The following is a 13,709-nucleotide window of genomic DNA, read 5'->3' on the forward strand; positions in this document are numbered from 1 at the left end:
TAATGGGCACAAGTGCAGCGCGTGGAGCGGCACAACCTCTTAGGCCAAAGGCTCGCGTTGTAGTTTTCTCTCGACGCAGCAGGCCAGCAGCACGACGCGAGCCCCGCAATGAGGATCCTCACGCCGCGGGGATTGAGCCACGACCAGTCGCCTCGGATGATGGTATGCATGCTCGGTGTCTTGGGTTCGTATTGATCCGGTAAGAGCAGGTGGTGCGCGGAGCGACGAGCAAAGTCAGGTGGGATGCAAAGTACGAGCAGTCGACACGTATCGCTCGTGGCCTGATGTGATCCAGGATTCTGTCTTGTCGGGTACCGAGACGGAGGTCGAGCTTGTTCAGCCATGAGCGGGCGGGCGGATGGTCCAGTGTGAGGTGCCGCCGGGAGAAGAACGTGGAGTTGGCCGGCTTACGGCCAGGTTGCCTGCACCCCGACTTTCGCCCTGCCACGACCGCAACCACCTCGAGATCGCCTGCATTGGCCGCTGGCAGCTTTTGCCTCGCAGGGTTACACCGCCGCCTCCCGCTCTGCAAGTCGACGGACCGTGATGAAGCGGGCCTCTCAGGTTTTCTAGTGGCGCACGTCGAGGCTGCGAAGTCGGGCTGTTCCAGGGCAGCGACGGTTGGATGTTGCTATTCTCAGCAGAGACGGCGCAGTCGACGAACGAGAAGGCTGACGGACTCTTCAGATATGATGAAGACGGCAGGATACGGACCATCCCACGTCGTGGTGTTGATGGATTCAATAAACTACGCCGCCGCTCCCGTTGAGCCACCCTGGTGGTCAGTGCGTCCACGTCACTCAGGTTGGTCTCCTCTCGACCACTTTGTTGTTTGGATGCACCGCAGCGAAAATGCATTCTGCACACCATGAGTGCTGGAATGGCTCGTGCCACATGCAAAGAGAACCAAGGATTGATTTTCTTTTGGCTGTACTCACACATCGGCACCGGCCTCCATCGACCACCAACTCGTGCGGCTTCCTGAGAAACTGCTCGGTCAAAACAAGGTATTGACGCATATTCTTAGCCTTGTGTCCTGGATCACTTTCCACATTGAATGGTTGATTATTCTGTGTGGCTTGCATTAGCACCTCGTCCTCTTGCCCTATCGTCAACGCGAGAGGCGCACTTTTTGCTGATCCTTCCATCCAAATTAGTATCTTTGACAGAATGACGGCAAAACTCTTCTAATTACACCTCTGGATCGTTCCACCCGAATCAGGCTTATCGAGTTGCAGCCCCACTCAGTAATGGTGCCAATGAAGTGCTACCTCGCAAACATGCCAGCCGAGCAGGTTGCTTGGAATATAGAACGGATGCCCCCCGGAGGCTTCCAAGCTCTTCACCTGCCTTCGAGATTTGTGGTTGAATTCTACGGCATCCTCGAAGCGGTCATACTCTCGTTGCTCCAAATCATTCACTATTCTCGGCCCATTCCCCTGACCTTGCAAGCAAGGCTAAAGTTTTCTTCCAAGGCCAAACGAGATGCGTCTTTCACTCGTTTCAATCGCGCTCTTTAGCTCCACGCTCGCCTCTGCGGGAGGAGGAGACTGGGGCGGCTGGGATGGCCACACGCCAGGCAAAAGTTGGCCTCTGCCCACCAAGTCTGATTCCGAGCCCCCTTGGGTGACTTTCGTCACTACTACCATCTGCCCCGTTACTTCATGGAAGGGCTCGACGACTTGGACCTCTTTGACCACTTCCACCATCACCGTCACTTCTTGCAAAGGAGGCTGCAGCAAGACCTATGTACCGCCTCCGACCACCACTCCGACCAAGCCCACTTACGTCCCTCCTCCAACTTCGTCTGCAAGCCAGAACACGACCTATGTGCCTCCGCCAAAGAGTCACACCTCCCCATCCAAGTCTTATACCCCGCCACCAAAGAGTCATACCCCTCCCCCTGAGAGCTCCAGCCCGCCCCCAAAGACCCACACAGTCCCGCCTTACCCGTCAAACAACACAAGTACCTACACTGAAGTCACCACTACATACACGACCATGTAAGTCAGCCTCATTGTCATTCAAATCACAGCAATTGAAACAGCCAGTTGTCCTATCACGTCTTCGACCGTATCGACTACTACCGAGACCAAGACGAGCGTCGTCCCATGCAAAAAGTGCTCCGGCGGCAGCACGACGACTGAGACTATCTCCACGTACACAACAACTTGTCCTGTCACTACTAGCACAACATCGACTATCAGTACCATCATCACGTACCCTCATCCTCCTGGAAAGTCGACCAAAATACCCCCTCCAGAGTCGACCAAGGTTCCTCCTCCATACACTCGTGTTCCTCCGCCGGAGACGACTGTAGTTCCGCCGCCTTACACACACGTACCTCCTCCAGAGACTACGGAAGTTCCGCCTCCTCACACACATGTCCCTCCGCCGGAGACTGTCATAGTTCCGCCGCCTTCTACACATGTTCCTCCACCCGAGACAACGGAAGTACCGCCTCCTCACAACTACATTCCTCCGCCAGAGACGACGGAAAAGCCACCGCCGCCCACATATGTGCCGCCCCCTGAGAAGACCACCCATGTGCCACCGCCTCCAGCCGAGACTACGACGTGTACGACAACGTCGCCGTCTTACACACATGTGCCTCCTCCCGAGACCACGACGAAGGTTCCTGTACCATCTTACCCGGCACCTCCCCCGCACGAGACGATACCAATCGTTCCAAAGCCTTCCCACCCGGTGCCACCCGAAATCTCCCATCCCGCGCCTCCAGAGTCGCACTCGGCGCCACCTTCTTATCCTTCGCCAACGACGCCCTCGGTGACGTACGTTCCTCACACATCACCAGCGAGCAGCACCCCGTCGTCAGCGGTTGGAACACCCTCCAACTCCGTCCCGTCGAGCGAGACGCCCAGCTCTCCGTCAACTGCGGCGCCACCAGCCTTTACGGGGGCGGCAAGCAGCCATGGAAAGCCTGCCGCCGCGGCAATGGTGGGGATTGGCTTGATCTTCGTTCTGCTTTGATTGACGAGGAGATTTTGATGCTTTGAAATGTTGTGGAGTTGCTGTCACTTCTTCGTTGAGACCGCATACTTTGTTACGCCAAACTTGGCTGCCATGGTGCTTAATGATCAGTTAAATAATTATCATGCGCAATTCTTGAGAGCATTTCCTGGATTCGAAACTGTGCAAAAGGCCGTGAGATGACTTGCCAGAGACAGCGGAGAGTTGCCCATGTCTGTCTCAAACAGACTAGAGACCGCGCGTCCCCACAGTGTTGTTGCTGTCCATTCCTCTCTTCACAATTCCATGATGTTCCAATGTCTTTGAAGGCGGTGCCTCTGGCAGGCGTGTCGCTGGGGACAATGTCTCTGGAGATGATGATCCAGGATCGGTTCGAAATTCTAGGTGTGGTTTAGGATACTTTGCGAAGCGCAGGGGCCACAGGTGGCGGTTGAGAGGACACTGGAGGATGCTTAGCCATTGAGTAGAATAGAAGCTGATGAATTTCCCATGGTGACCACGCTGTGCTTGTAGTGGAGGGGGAAGAGGCATTTGGCTTCGCAGATTCGGGCGTCGCTCCTGGCATTTGCCAAGAATGGAAGCAAGGTAGAGAGAGGGTCCACCTCTTCAGTTGTATAAATGATCTCGTCATTTGCTGGGTGGTAGGATCAAGTCAGTGTTGAGTGTGTTCCGACGTAGCCCCAAGAAGGCTCCCGTCGTCTGCCTTTGGCCGTACCGGCACCGGTGTTAATCCGCACATTGGAGGTGAATGCCCACCTCAGTGACTGTAGCTTTTCGTGGCTTCCCTCTCTGCGGCGTTCACGTGTGCCTCTACCGTCCCCGTCGTGATCTAAATTTAAGCTGTTCGAAACGCCTCCATCCATCTCCATACAACATCTACATTTCAGTCCATCCTGTCTGTGCCTACCGTAAGTGGCTTCTTGTGAGTCTTCACGCCGCGACCAGCCCTCTCGGCGTGCAACCAACCCTGCTTTTTCTTCCAACCATGGATCAACTCGACAACCGCAACCCCGTCGCCCGCGACAAATTCAGTCGCATCCAAGATTGGGCAAACGACTACGAAGAAGCTATCCAATCCAAGCGCCAAAGCCTTGAATATTGGCGCCACCAGCTCAAAGACTCGCCTGGACTCGTCAACGGTAGGAGCACGATACCTCACGGCAATCGCAGGCGTGTTCCTGTCCAGTCTGGCAAGTCTTTGCACGCTGCATCAGCTCCCCGCCAGATCCCGAACAGCCAGCCCGCCTCTCAGCAATTCAAGTCGTTCCCGCCTCACGGCCATCGCCCACGTGGCGCTGCTTCTGGCAGGCCCCAACCCGTTGCTCCCTCTTCTGATCACCAGAACCTCACCGCATCCAGAGTGTCTGCGCCTACACCACCCTTTGTCGGCCGCGGCAACCGTGACAACCGAAGGGCTTGGAAAGAGTCAAGTGAGCAGCCCGACGACGCTACCCTTCCATCGACCGTAGACTTGGAAGCGCCACGAACCCCGAACAAACTCGACTTTGAGGATATCCAGAATACCACGTCGAGATCGCCACACTACTCTCACCCAAGCACTCGCGCTTCCAACGTCCAACTGCTGCACGACAACTTCGTTGCCCCCAGCCCTCAGGATAAAGACAGCTCCAGAGCAGACTTGGAGTCGCCCAAGATGGAGGCTCAGCCGAAGTCCGCCTACATTCCGCCTCACCTGCGCAATGGCCGCAGTGCATCTCCTGTCCAGGCAGACTCCTCAGCGCCGATGCCAAAGTCAGACTATGTGCCTCCTCACCTTCGCAATCCCAAGTCCACGACTAAAGCAAACCGCGACAATTTGTCAGCCAGCCCGAAGCCTGGTTATGTGCCGCCTCACCTCCGCAATTCCAAGTCCACGACTGAAGCAAATCGCGACAACTCGACAGCGACTCCCAAGCATGACTACGTGCCGCCTCACCAACGTAACAGCAGAGGCAGGGGCAAAGGAAAAGGCCAGAGGAGCCAGAACGCTTCGAAGTCGAGACCAGGTGCCAACTCTGTTCACCAAAATGGACAGGCTGCGCAAAATGGCGCAGCCCAGCCGTCGGAAGCCAGATCGTCAAACGTAAATGGCGTGAAGAACGGCAACGGACAAGACGATGTCATGGAAGTCTTCAGGCGCCCGGCATGTGCCGTTCCCAAAAATGTCTGGACCTACAAGGCCGGTAAGCCAAAGGCGGCTGCCCCTCCCACAAAGAAGGAACGCGGAGCCAAAGCGTTTGCGACGGACAAAGAGATTCGCGAAAAGTACGGCAAAGGCAGCCCTCCAGTCGGTTCCCTGTGGTCGAATGATGATGAGGGCTGGGACAAGGTGTGTGGTCCCGATCAGGACGATCCCAACTATGATGCCATGAGACTGGTGGATTGGGAGGGCAATTGGCTTCCGTGTGTCGATTGGACCTATCGCGACGCGTTCACCATCGACCCATCCAAGTTCAAGCAGTTCATTCAGACCTGGATCCTCCGTGGCCCGCAGCCTGGCGATGAGCCCGCCATCGAGGTCAAAGGCGGCAACGAAATCGCGACTCGTACTTGGGCAGCCATCGAGATTGAGGGAATGCCTCTTCAGGACTGGTGGCAGGAAGCGGTTGACGGCTACCGCGTCGAGAAAGACTGTGTTCCATGGTGGAATACCTTCATGCCTGGAGATCCAAATCAGCTCGCCCCGAACAATGTTCCTGACTGCAAGGTCGACCGCAATGACTGGGAGCATCAAGATGCGCCCTTCTTGCTCGATTTTGGCTCTGAAGAAGCGAGCAAGAAGTTCAGGGAGAAGGAAAAGCGGAAGGCCGAGAGGAGGAGGAAACGCGAGCAAGGCTACGAAGAGGCCGCGGCTCTGATCGAGCAGGACCTCTGGAACGCTCCGGTGATGCCCAAGATCAACACCAAGCTCAAGCTCCGCGTCCGTTTTGCTCAGCCAGGCGACATAGCGCAGATGACGCAAATCTACAACACCATTCTCGAGACTAGCGTTCGGGTCCCGGAGAGAACTGCCTTGTCGACCACGGAAATGACAGCCCGTTGGAAAGAAAGCCAGAAGGATGCCTTTGCTTGGTTGGTGGCAGTTGCGCATCCCGGCAGGAACAACAGAGGTGCTGCAAACGAGCGAATCTTGGGTTTTGGCGCCGCTGCGGACTATCACAGCATCAATGACATGTACCGCTACACGGCTGACATTGAAGTCTATGTCCATCAACAATTCCGACGCCAGGGAATCGGCTCTTGCCTCATGGACCGCCTCATGAAGCAGCTCAGCCTCGAGTACGAGGGCTTCGAAGGCTACGACTTCGTGGGAGACGGCACTAGCATGGCTGAGAGGGGCGGTTGCCGCCTGCTTCAGTCGGTCATCATGAATGTGCCGCATGATTCGGACGACCCGAAGGACCTGGACGGCGTCACAAAGTTTCTGTCCAAGTTCAACATGAAGCAGGTTGGCAACTTGCCTAGTGTTGGCATCAAGAAGAGGAAAACGTAAGCGGGCCTCCAATTTGTGATTTCCATGTATACTGACTGTGTGCAGGGTCGACTTGGCCATCTTCCACGCCAAAGTCGCGCCTAAAATGGATCCTACAAGAGAGCTCGGTCTTTGAGAATCACGAGCGATGGCGTTACCCGACACAGGCCTTGAATTTCTGCGTACAAGATCAGTTGGCTTCGAAGTCGAGTACGACTGCTGGCTGTTTACCGAGCGAAGAGATTGGATAGACCGACGCGCTACATCGGCTGGCGCAGAGCTCTTGTTGCTCTCGCAAGGACGGCGCGTTGCGTTGACGATGAGAAAGTCCCCAGACTTGGGACAAAAAAGACAAAAGACGAAAAGACAAACCGAAAACCAGGTGTTGAACGGAAGGCACATTCCAGACACCCCCAGGTTTCCTTTTCATCGACTTGGGACCGATCACCCTTTCGACAACCGGAAGACACCGATAGTGCTGATTTGCCTGCTGCTTGTTTTCTGCTTTTCCTTTTGATCCCACTGCTCCTACAGCCCCCTCAAAATTTGCTTTTTCCTTTCACATTCTCCGACCTCCATTCACTGTACCATTAATTCCCCACCTGCTTACAGAACTCAGCTCTGCTGCTGTTTCTCAAAATGGCAGACCAAGCCCACAGCTCTCAAATTGTGGAGAAGGCGCTGAAACTTTCTTTTTCCAGAACCGATGCACTGGTCTTCTCCCCTCTGGAAGTGGTGTTTTCGGTTCGGGTCTCGACTCGGTTTTCACGGCAGATCGATCAGTCTCCCGTTCCCCCTTAGAATTAGAAAATGGACGACAAATCCACCAAACTCCTCCCTCTCCAACACCGTGACGTGATGTCGCCAACCACCGCATACCACATGCCCCTCCTCTTCGCATCCCGCCACCCATCCCGCCTCCCTACCTATTCAACTCTACTAAACCACACCAACCCATCAGCGCCGCTCCCCGCCTCCCTCAGACCCTCGTCCATGCCCATCCGCGGCTCATACGCGACGCCGAGCTGCGCGACGCGGCCGTCCAGGCCGCCCCTGAAGACGGCGCGCCGCGGCACGTGGCCCTCGGCCAGCAGGCTGGGCTCGCCCGGCAGCGAGTGCATCCACGCGAGGAAGAAGTCGTCGCCGGCCACGTGCGTCAAGTACCAGGCGTGGCACCAGGTGCGGTCGCGGACGTGGACGTAGAGGAGGGGTGTCAACGGGGCGGAGGCGTTGGTCGAGGGGAAGGCGGGGCAGGTGAATGGAGAGGATGGTGAGGAGGGCAAGGGGGAGGCAGTGGAGGTTGAGGGCTGCGGACACGCCTGCACCCGCACCTCGCCGTACCCAGCATCTGCGTACACGCCCTCATACGCGTCGATGCTGCGTCGCCGCGGGGCCGCTGCGTCGTCGCCCGGCGCATCCGGCCACACGACGCTCCGCGCCTTGCGCCGCTTCTCCTCCTTCGCTTCGTCGTCGCGCGCAAACCGCGCCGCCCAGTCGAAGCCCGCGCCATCGCCCAACCCCTTGCCCCCGCCGCCGTCGTCGTCGTCATCTTCGAGCCCCACGCGCCCCTCCAGCAGCGCCCACTGCAGCACCTGCGCCGCGCGACCGCTCGAGACGTCCGTGTTCGCGAAGACGGCGACGCCCCAGCGCAGCTGCGGGATCCACATGGAGGCGGTGCCGAAGCCCGTCACGGAGCCCGTGTGCGTGAGGGCGGTCCAGCGGCCGACGCTGCGCTGGCCCCACGCGAGGCCGTAGAGCGGGGGCGAGGCGTAGGGCGCGAAGTGCGGCGGGGCGAGGGCGAGGGACGGCGGCGACGAAGACGCGGCGGCGGTTGTGTCTTCGTTGTCGATGATGAGCGGCGTGCGGAGGAGGGCGTGTGAGGAGGGGGCGAGGAAGGCGTGCGTTGTGAGGAGCGCGCGGAGGTAGTGGGCGTAGGAGAGGGGGGAAAGGAGGATGGAGCCTGCGCCGGTGAGAATGGCGGATGTCGGGGGCGCTTGTGGCGTGTAGTAGCCGTGCTGCTTGTCGTCTGACGCGCTGTCGTCGTCCTTGTTCTTCTTCCCCTCGGAGCCGTGGTGATAGTAGTACCCAACAGCCAAATCGTCGCCGTCGCCCGCCGCGAGCGCCTTGTCGCGCGACGCATACGCGTGCCGCATGCCCAGCGGCTCAAACACAGCTCTTTCAACATAATCAGCAAACGGGACGCCCGTCACCGTCTCCAGCACATGCGCCAGCGTGCTGTACATCATATTGCAATACTGAAAAGTAGCGCGGAACGGTGCCGTCAGGGGCAGATTCCTCAGATTGCGCACGTGCTCCTTGAGGCTGGTCTGCCTGCTGCCGCCGTACGATTCGTCGTGGCGCGGCATGCCCGTCCGGTGCGCGAGCAGGTCGGCGATGGTCGCGTGCTGCGTCACGTAGGCGTCGGGCAGGACGAAGTCGGCGGGGATGAGCGCCGAGACGGGCGTGTGCAGGTGGATCGGGGAGCTGGTGTTGGCGGTGGTTTCGAAGAGGTGGAGCAGTGAGGCGGCCGTGAAGGACTTGGATATGCTGCCGATGTAGTAGAGCGTGCGGTTCGTGGCGCGCGTCGAGGGGAGCACGGCGTGTCCGTAGCCCTGGTTCGAATTACGTGTATCAACATATAATCCGTAGGAGAAAAGGGAGTGAATAGTCGAATGCCAGACCGACCCAAAGCGTAAGATACGTACCTCAGCAAACGTCTTCTCCCCCTGAACAACCACGACGCTTAAACCAGGCACATTGTACTTTCCCATCGTCTTTTTCCCCAGAGCGGCAAACGCGTCGTCCAGCGGCTCATAAGCGGCCAGTCTCTCATCCAAGCTCTTTCGTCCATTCGGATCAAAACCGCTGCCAACAAGCGGTTGCTGTTGCTGCTGCCCCCCCAGAGAATGCGCACTCGCAAGGTACATGTAGCATTGCCATAGCGAGACTGCCAGCAGGAGCAGATGAACGCTCCTGAGACCAGCCATTGAAGTTGTTGTTGACACAAGACAAGGAGCCAGCGTCGCGGTCGGATTCTTTGTCGTCGAACGCAGCTACTTTCATGGGAGATTCGACAAGTCTACAGGACAGAATCCAAGACGAACGGCAAAGCGTCAAGTATCGAGTCTGTAAGAGAGCCAAGATACGCGCACGTCAGCAAACCTTATCTCATCCATGCCCGCTCCTCAACCGCATCTGCACTTACATTGACTTTCCCTGATGGATCACGCACGACTCAGCAGTCAAGCTTTGTCATAGAGCATCCATCAAGCACATGGCCCAATTTTAGGTCGTAAGTGGAAAGGCAACAGAGGTACATGTAGGCAGATAGTGAGTCGCACAGCATGACGGCAAGCAAGGTGGTTAGCTGACCCCAGCACCGCAAGGCAGACGAGCTCCCCTCCCCCACTTCTGCACCTCTGATGCTCACCATTCACAAGAGCTCTCAGGCCGGGACCTGGACCGACTCACATGCATGCGCGCACGCGGGGCACAGCCGATCCTAGTGGGGTTGACGGCGAAACCGCATCCTGCACCACACTCCCAAAGCTCGCCAGCTTTTGTCGAGCGCAGAGAAAAGAAGCGTCATCGAGTGGAAAAAAGAAAGGGGAAGAAAAAGAGTTTAGCAGCAGCAAGCCGCAATTCTTGATTCAATTTGACCTGCGCACGCTCCGAGTCAGCGAGCTTACGATTTCCAGACGAGGCCACAATTCCATCTCCAAAGACAACATCACAACAGCGATTACAAAACAAGCAACAAGTTGATCGTTCTTTCCCACGAAAACCTGCGCGAAGGATCCGCCATTATGGAGGAGCAAGCACTTATAACAAGGGAAGAAAGAGAAAGAGGAAAGAAAAGAGGACGTCGCCATCCCTCGAGCCTCATTAAAACGCAGGAGATCAAACAAATGCGCCACGCAGCACAAAAGCCAATCCGCCGTACCGTACAAGACCGTGCCCAAGAAACCCGTACCTAGCAATGCGATGGGAGCCGATGAGGTGGCGATGAAAAAAGAGCTAAGACAGCAGAAAGGACGAAGAAAGGGATGAACAAGAATGCAGAACAAAATCAGACCGTCGTCCAACATGACATTATCCTCAGTAAGAAATACACGGGAGATGCTGGAATAGACTTGGTAGCGAGTGCGTTTGGCGAGCAAATCCTCCTGGTGAGTTGGACGGGCTTGCTCACTAGATCCGTCATTTAGCGAACGTGGATGCTCCTCGTCTCGTTCATTCTTCTGCTGATCTTGTTTCTGCAAAAGGAACCGACTTGGTGGCGTCGATGGGGTGGGCTTGCCGCGTCCACAGTTCGCTTCTGCTTTCGTGGGTTGGCGGACTATGTGAATCGTGGAGGGCGAATGCCTAGCCAGCGGACGAAGAATCAATCCTCGACGAGTCGCATCATCAGCAGTCTCGCCCGGTCCGAAACAATTATGGGCGGGTCAACCGGGACGCAATCCGTTCCAGCCTCGAGCTGGCGACCACGAACCCGAAGAACCTAGTTCCTCTTCTTAGGCAGGCCCAATTTTTGCCTCTCTGTCCGGTCGCCTTCAGCCAACCATTTGCTCGCCTTGACCAGCTGCACCACGTTGATGAACTGCTTGCCGGCCATGACGGGGAAGGAGATGGCGGCAAGGATCCAAGGGACCGTGCTGTCCATCTTGTTCGCACGAGCAAGCTCCATGGCGCCCGCGGACCAAGGGCTTGTGAAGAGCATCGAAGGCTTGGGCGCAGGGGGGTTGGCCGGGTTGACGGTCTGAGTCTCGACCTGTTGGAGTAGCGACGGGGTGAGGAGAGGCGAGGAGAAGGACAGGAGGTAAAGGGCGATGAAGAAGAGTTCGTTCAGCGCGCAAAAGACGAACAGAACTTTCTACAAATCGGGTCAGCATGACGGCATCCTGTTTCGCAACGCAGTGCCAAGGGCAGACTTGGCTCCCGAAGCTCTCATGTTGCGGATCAGATAAGGTTTCCGAATGCACTCACGTTGTTGGAGTAGTACATCTTGAGGATCCAGCTGCGGCTCTCATCGACCTTCTTGTGGCTCTGGCCGCTGCCGCCCATGCTCAGCGTCGCGTACATGTGCATGTAGTGACTCGCCAGGTCCAGGCTGATCAGCCCCTGGAAGATGATGCTCCATCTGGGGAACGCAGAAGCGAGGAACACGAGCAGGCAGGCCGTTGTGCAGCGGTCCGTCACCATGTCCAGGACGGCACCGAACTTGGTGCTCTGCTCGAACTTGCGCGCAGCAACGCCGTCGAGGGCGTCGAGCAGGCAGGATATGCTGTAGAGAAGGGAGCAGGTGCGTGGATGCAGCGGCATGTAGTAGAGGGATGCGATGGCGAGCACGATGCGCGAGTATCCTGTTCAAGAGTGCGGTCAGTGGGCTGCACCATCGAATGAAGCTTGTCGGAGCCGAGAGACCCACCGATTTGGTTCGGGATGAACATGAAGATGTTCTCTTCAGGCTCCTGCCGCTTGGTGGCGGCAGGCGTTGCGCTGCCATTGCCATTTGCCAACGCGTCTGCTTTGGCCATTGTGACGGTCGTAGGTGATAGGTTGAGGGCAACGTCGGATGTGGTTTGTCCGCGAGGTTGAAATCGCGATTCGAGCGCGTTGGCTTGGGTCGAGAGCTGCCTTGGGAAGCTGGAGACAAGCGTCGCGAATCAGATGGGTGGAGGCGGAAGAGATGGAATGCTGGAGGAGCGAAGGGAGTTGAGAATGGGATGCAGATGAGCAAAGGCGGAGCGCGAATGGAGGAGGGCGTTGAAGGGAGCAAGGGTCGCGGGTGATGGTTGGAGTAGTTTGTGTGGTGGGCAAGTCTGGAGAGAGCGCTGGATGGCAGCGGCAAGAAAATGTGGCCGATAAGACCGATAACAAAGCTCTCCTTCAGCGCCTTGCCAGGAGGACCGATGCAAGTAATCCGCCAGACCAGACATGCAAACACACAATCCTGACTGACTGCATGAGAATCCAACGTAAACAAGTGGGGGCAGCAATCTTTCACCACAGCACACCACCGACCTCCTCCGCGCAATCCCGTCCGTCCAGTGCGGTGCGTCCATCGCATTCAGCCTGCCGAAGCTGCATATCCGTCCCTTTCAACGGCCAACGGACCGCAATCCTTCCGGCCTTCCGCATAGTGACGCAAACCGGCGTCCAATCCATCTCGCTTGCCCGCTGCAGACTGGACCTGTTCGGCGCTCGGGGGAGAACATGTTGGATCAACCTCGACGATCACGATAGAGCTCGTCCCCCAGAGGCGTGTCTGTGCGCTGTCTACTTGCTACCTGAGCAGCCGACCATCATTTATTGGCTGCTTTGGGGAGCATCCATCGCACAGGGGCTGCCAAGCAGGCACAAACACCTATTAAACAGCCCTGCGCAACGGGGGGCTCGGGGCTGGTCGGCCGGGGTTGACAGCTCACAAGAATTTTCTTTTCCAGGGCGACCGAGAACCTCAGGGGTCGGTGTTGCACCACGCTGACTGTCATCAGGGGTGCTCCAATAGAGCGCTGTTTTTCATGCCAAATATGCATGCTGCCAACGTTTTGTGACCGCGGCTTGCCTTCCCAACAGCAAAACGTGCACAAATGCTCCAACAGGCTCAACCGCTCTCTTCCCACATTGATGTCCCACCTCAAACTGCTGCCGTCCAAAACCGAGTCCACACGACGACGCAAGCAATCCAAATACCCCACGACGTGCGAGAGCTGATCCCTTTTCCTGCTGATACGCATGCGCGCGTGCATCCAAATAGAAAGAAACCTCAAATACCACCGAGAAACATAAACAGCTCATGAGCAGGGGGGGGTGTCAAGAAACGCCATCAACAGGCTCACAAAATCCACCAAGAAGAAAGTAAACACGGCGAAGAGAAAAGAGGAAAATCGACACCAATTACAAAACCGCGGCCTCAAAGTCACCCCAACCCCCAAGCCCCCTGCACACCCGTCCCCCGCCGCGAGCTCCCCATTTCCATGCCCATAGCAGCGTGCTGCTGCGCCGTCCCAGCCGGCACAGTGCCGCCCGCTATGCCGCTGCTCCCAACGCTCGCCGTGGGCGACTGGTAGTCGTCCATGCCCATCATCATGTTGAACGGGTTGTCCCACATGATGTCGTCCCAGCCGGGCACGGAGCCCAGGCTTGACGGCCCGCTCGGCTCCATCATGGGCGTCGGATTATGTTGCTGGTGGTACTGGTAGGGCTGCGGCGCTGGTTGTTGGTAGTGTTGTTGCTGTTGTTG

At 57.2% G+C, this 13,709-nt stretch overlaps 5 protein-coding genes across 5 annotated transcripts; 3 read left to right on the top strand and 2 right to left on the bottom strand.

The window, feature by feature from the left end:
* Window positions 1-1,485: 1,485 nt before the first annotated feature.
* On the top strand, window positions 1,486-3,017 carry J3D65DRAFT_604688 (uncharacterized protein; the record flags this gene model as incomplete). The annotated part of the gene is made up of 3 exons (XM_066798293.1): window positions 1,486-2,003; window positions 2,052-2,792; window positions 2,816-3,017. 3 exons carry the CDS (start codon window positions 1,486-1,488, stop codon window positions 3,015-3,017), a joined length of 1,461 nt encoding a protein of 486 aa, XP_066654019.1.
* A 959-nt stretch (window positions 3,018-3,976) lies between these two features.
* On the top strand, window positions 3,977-6,599 carry J3D65DRAFT_669380 (uncharacterized protein; the record flags this gene model as incomplete). Its single annotated transcript, XM_066803193.1, has 2 exons — window positions 3,977-6,480; window positions 6,530-6,599. The coding sequence occupies 2 exons, from the start codon at window positions 3,977-3,979 to the stop codon at window positions 6,597-6,599; spliced, it is 2,574 nt and encodes an 857-aa protein (XP_066654020.1).
* Window positions 6,600-7,141: 542 nt separating this feature from the next.
* On the bottom strand, window positions 7,142-9,534 carry J3D65DRAFT_448435 (beta-lactamase/transpeptidase-like protein). Its single transcript, XM_066796321.1, has 2 exons — window positions 9,169-9,534; window positions 7,142-9,075 (listed from the first exon to the last, which is right to left on the bottom strand). Exons 1-2 carry the CDS (start codon window positions 9,448-9,450, stop codon window positions 7,390-7,392), a joined length of 1,968 nt encoding a protein of 655 aa, XP_066654021.1. The 5' UTR covers window positions 9,451-9,534; the 3' UTR covers window positions 7,142-7,389.
* A 1,223-nt stretch (window positions 9,535-10,757) lies between these two features.
* Window positions 10,758-12,127, bottom strand: J3D65DRAFT_448220 (CDP-alcohol phosphatidyltransferase-domain-containing protein). The gene is made up of 3 exons (XM_066796316.1): window positions 11,892-12,127; window positions 11,450-11,826; window positions 10,758-11,336 (listed from the first exon to the last, which is right to left on the bottom strand). The coding sequence occupies exons 1-3, from the start codon at window positions 11,998-12,000 to the stop codon at window positions 10,965-10,967; spliced, it is 858 nt and encodes a 285-aa protein (XP_066654022.1). The 5' UTR covers window positions 12,001-12,127; the 3' UTR covers window positions 10,758-10,964.
* On the top strand, window positions 12,128-13,167 carry J3D65DRAFT_448219 (uncharacterized protein). Its single transcript, XM_066796315.1, has one exon. It carries the CDS (start codon window positions 12,255-12,257, stop codon window positions 12,948-12,950), a length of 696 nt encoding a protein of 231 aa, XP_066654023.1. The 5' UTR covers window positions 12,128-12,254; the 3' UTR covers window positions 12,951-13,167.
* The last annotated feature ends 542 nt before the right edge of the window (window positions 13,168-13,709 follow it).

This window comes from Phyllosticta citribraziliensis, assembly GCF_038025025.1.
Source record: "Phyllosticta citribraziliensis strain CPC 17464 chromosome Unknown J3D65scaffold_8, whole genome shotgun sequence".
In the NCBI taxonomy this organism is placed as follows: domain Eukaryota; kingdom Fungi; phylum Ascomycota; class Dothideomycetes; order Botryosphaeriales; family Phyllostictaceae; genus Phyllosticta; species Phyllosticta citribraziliensis.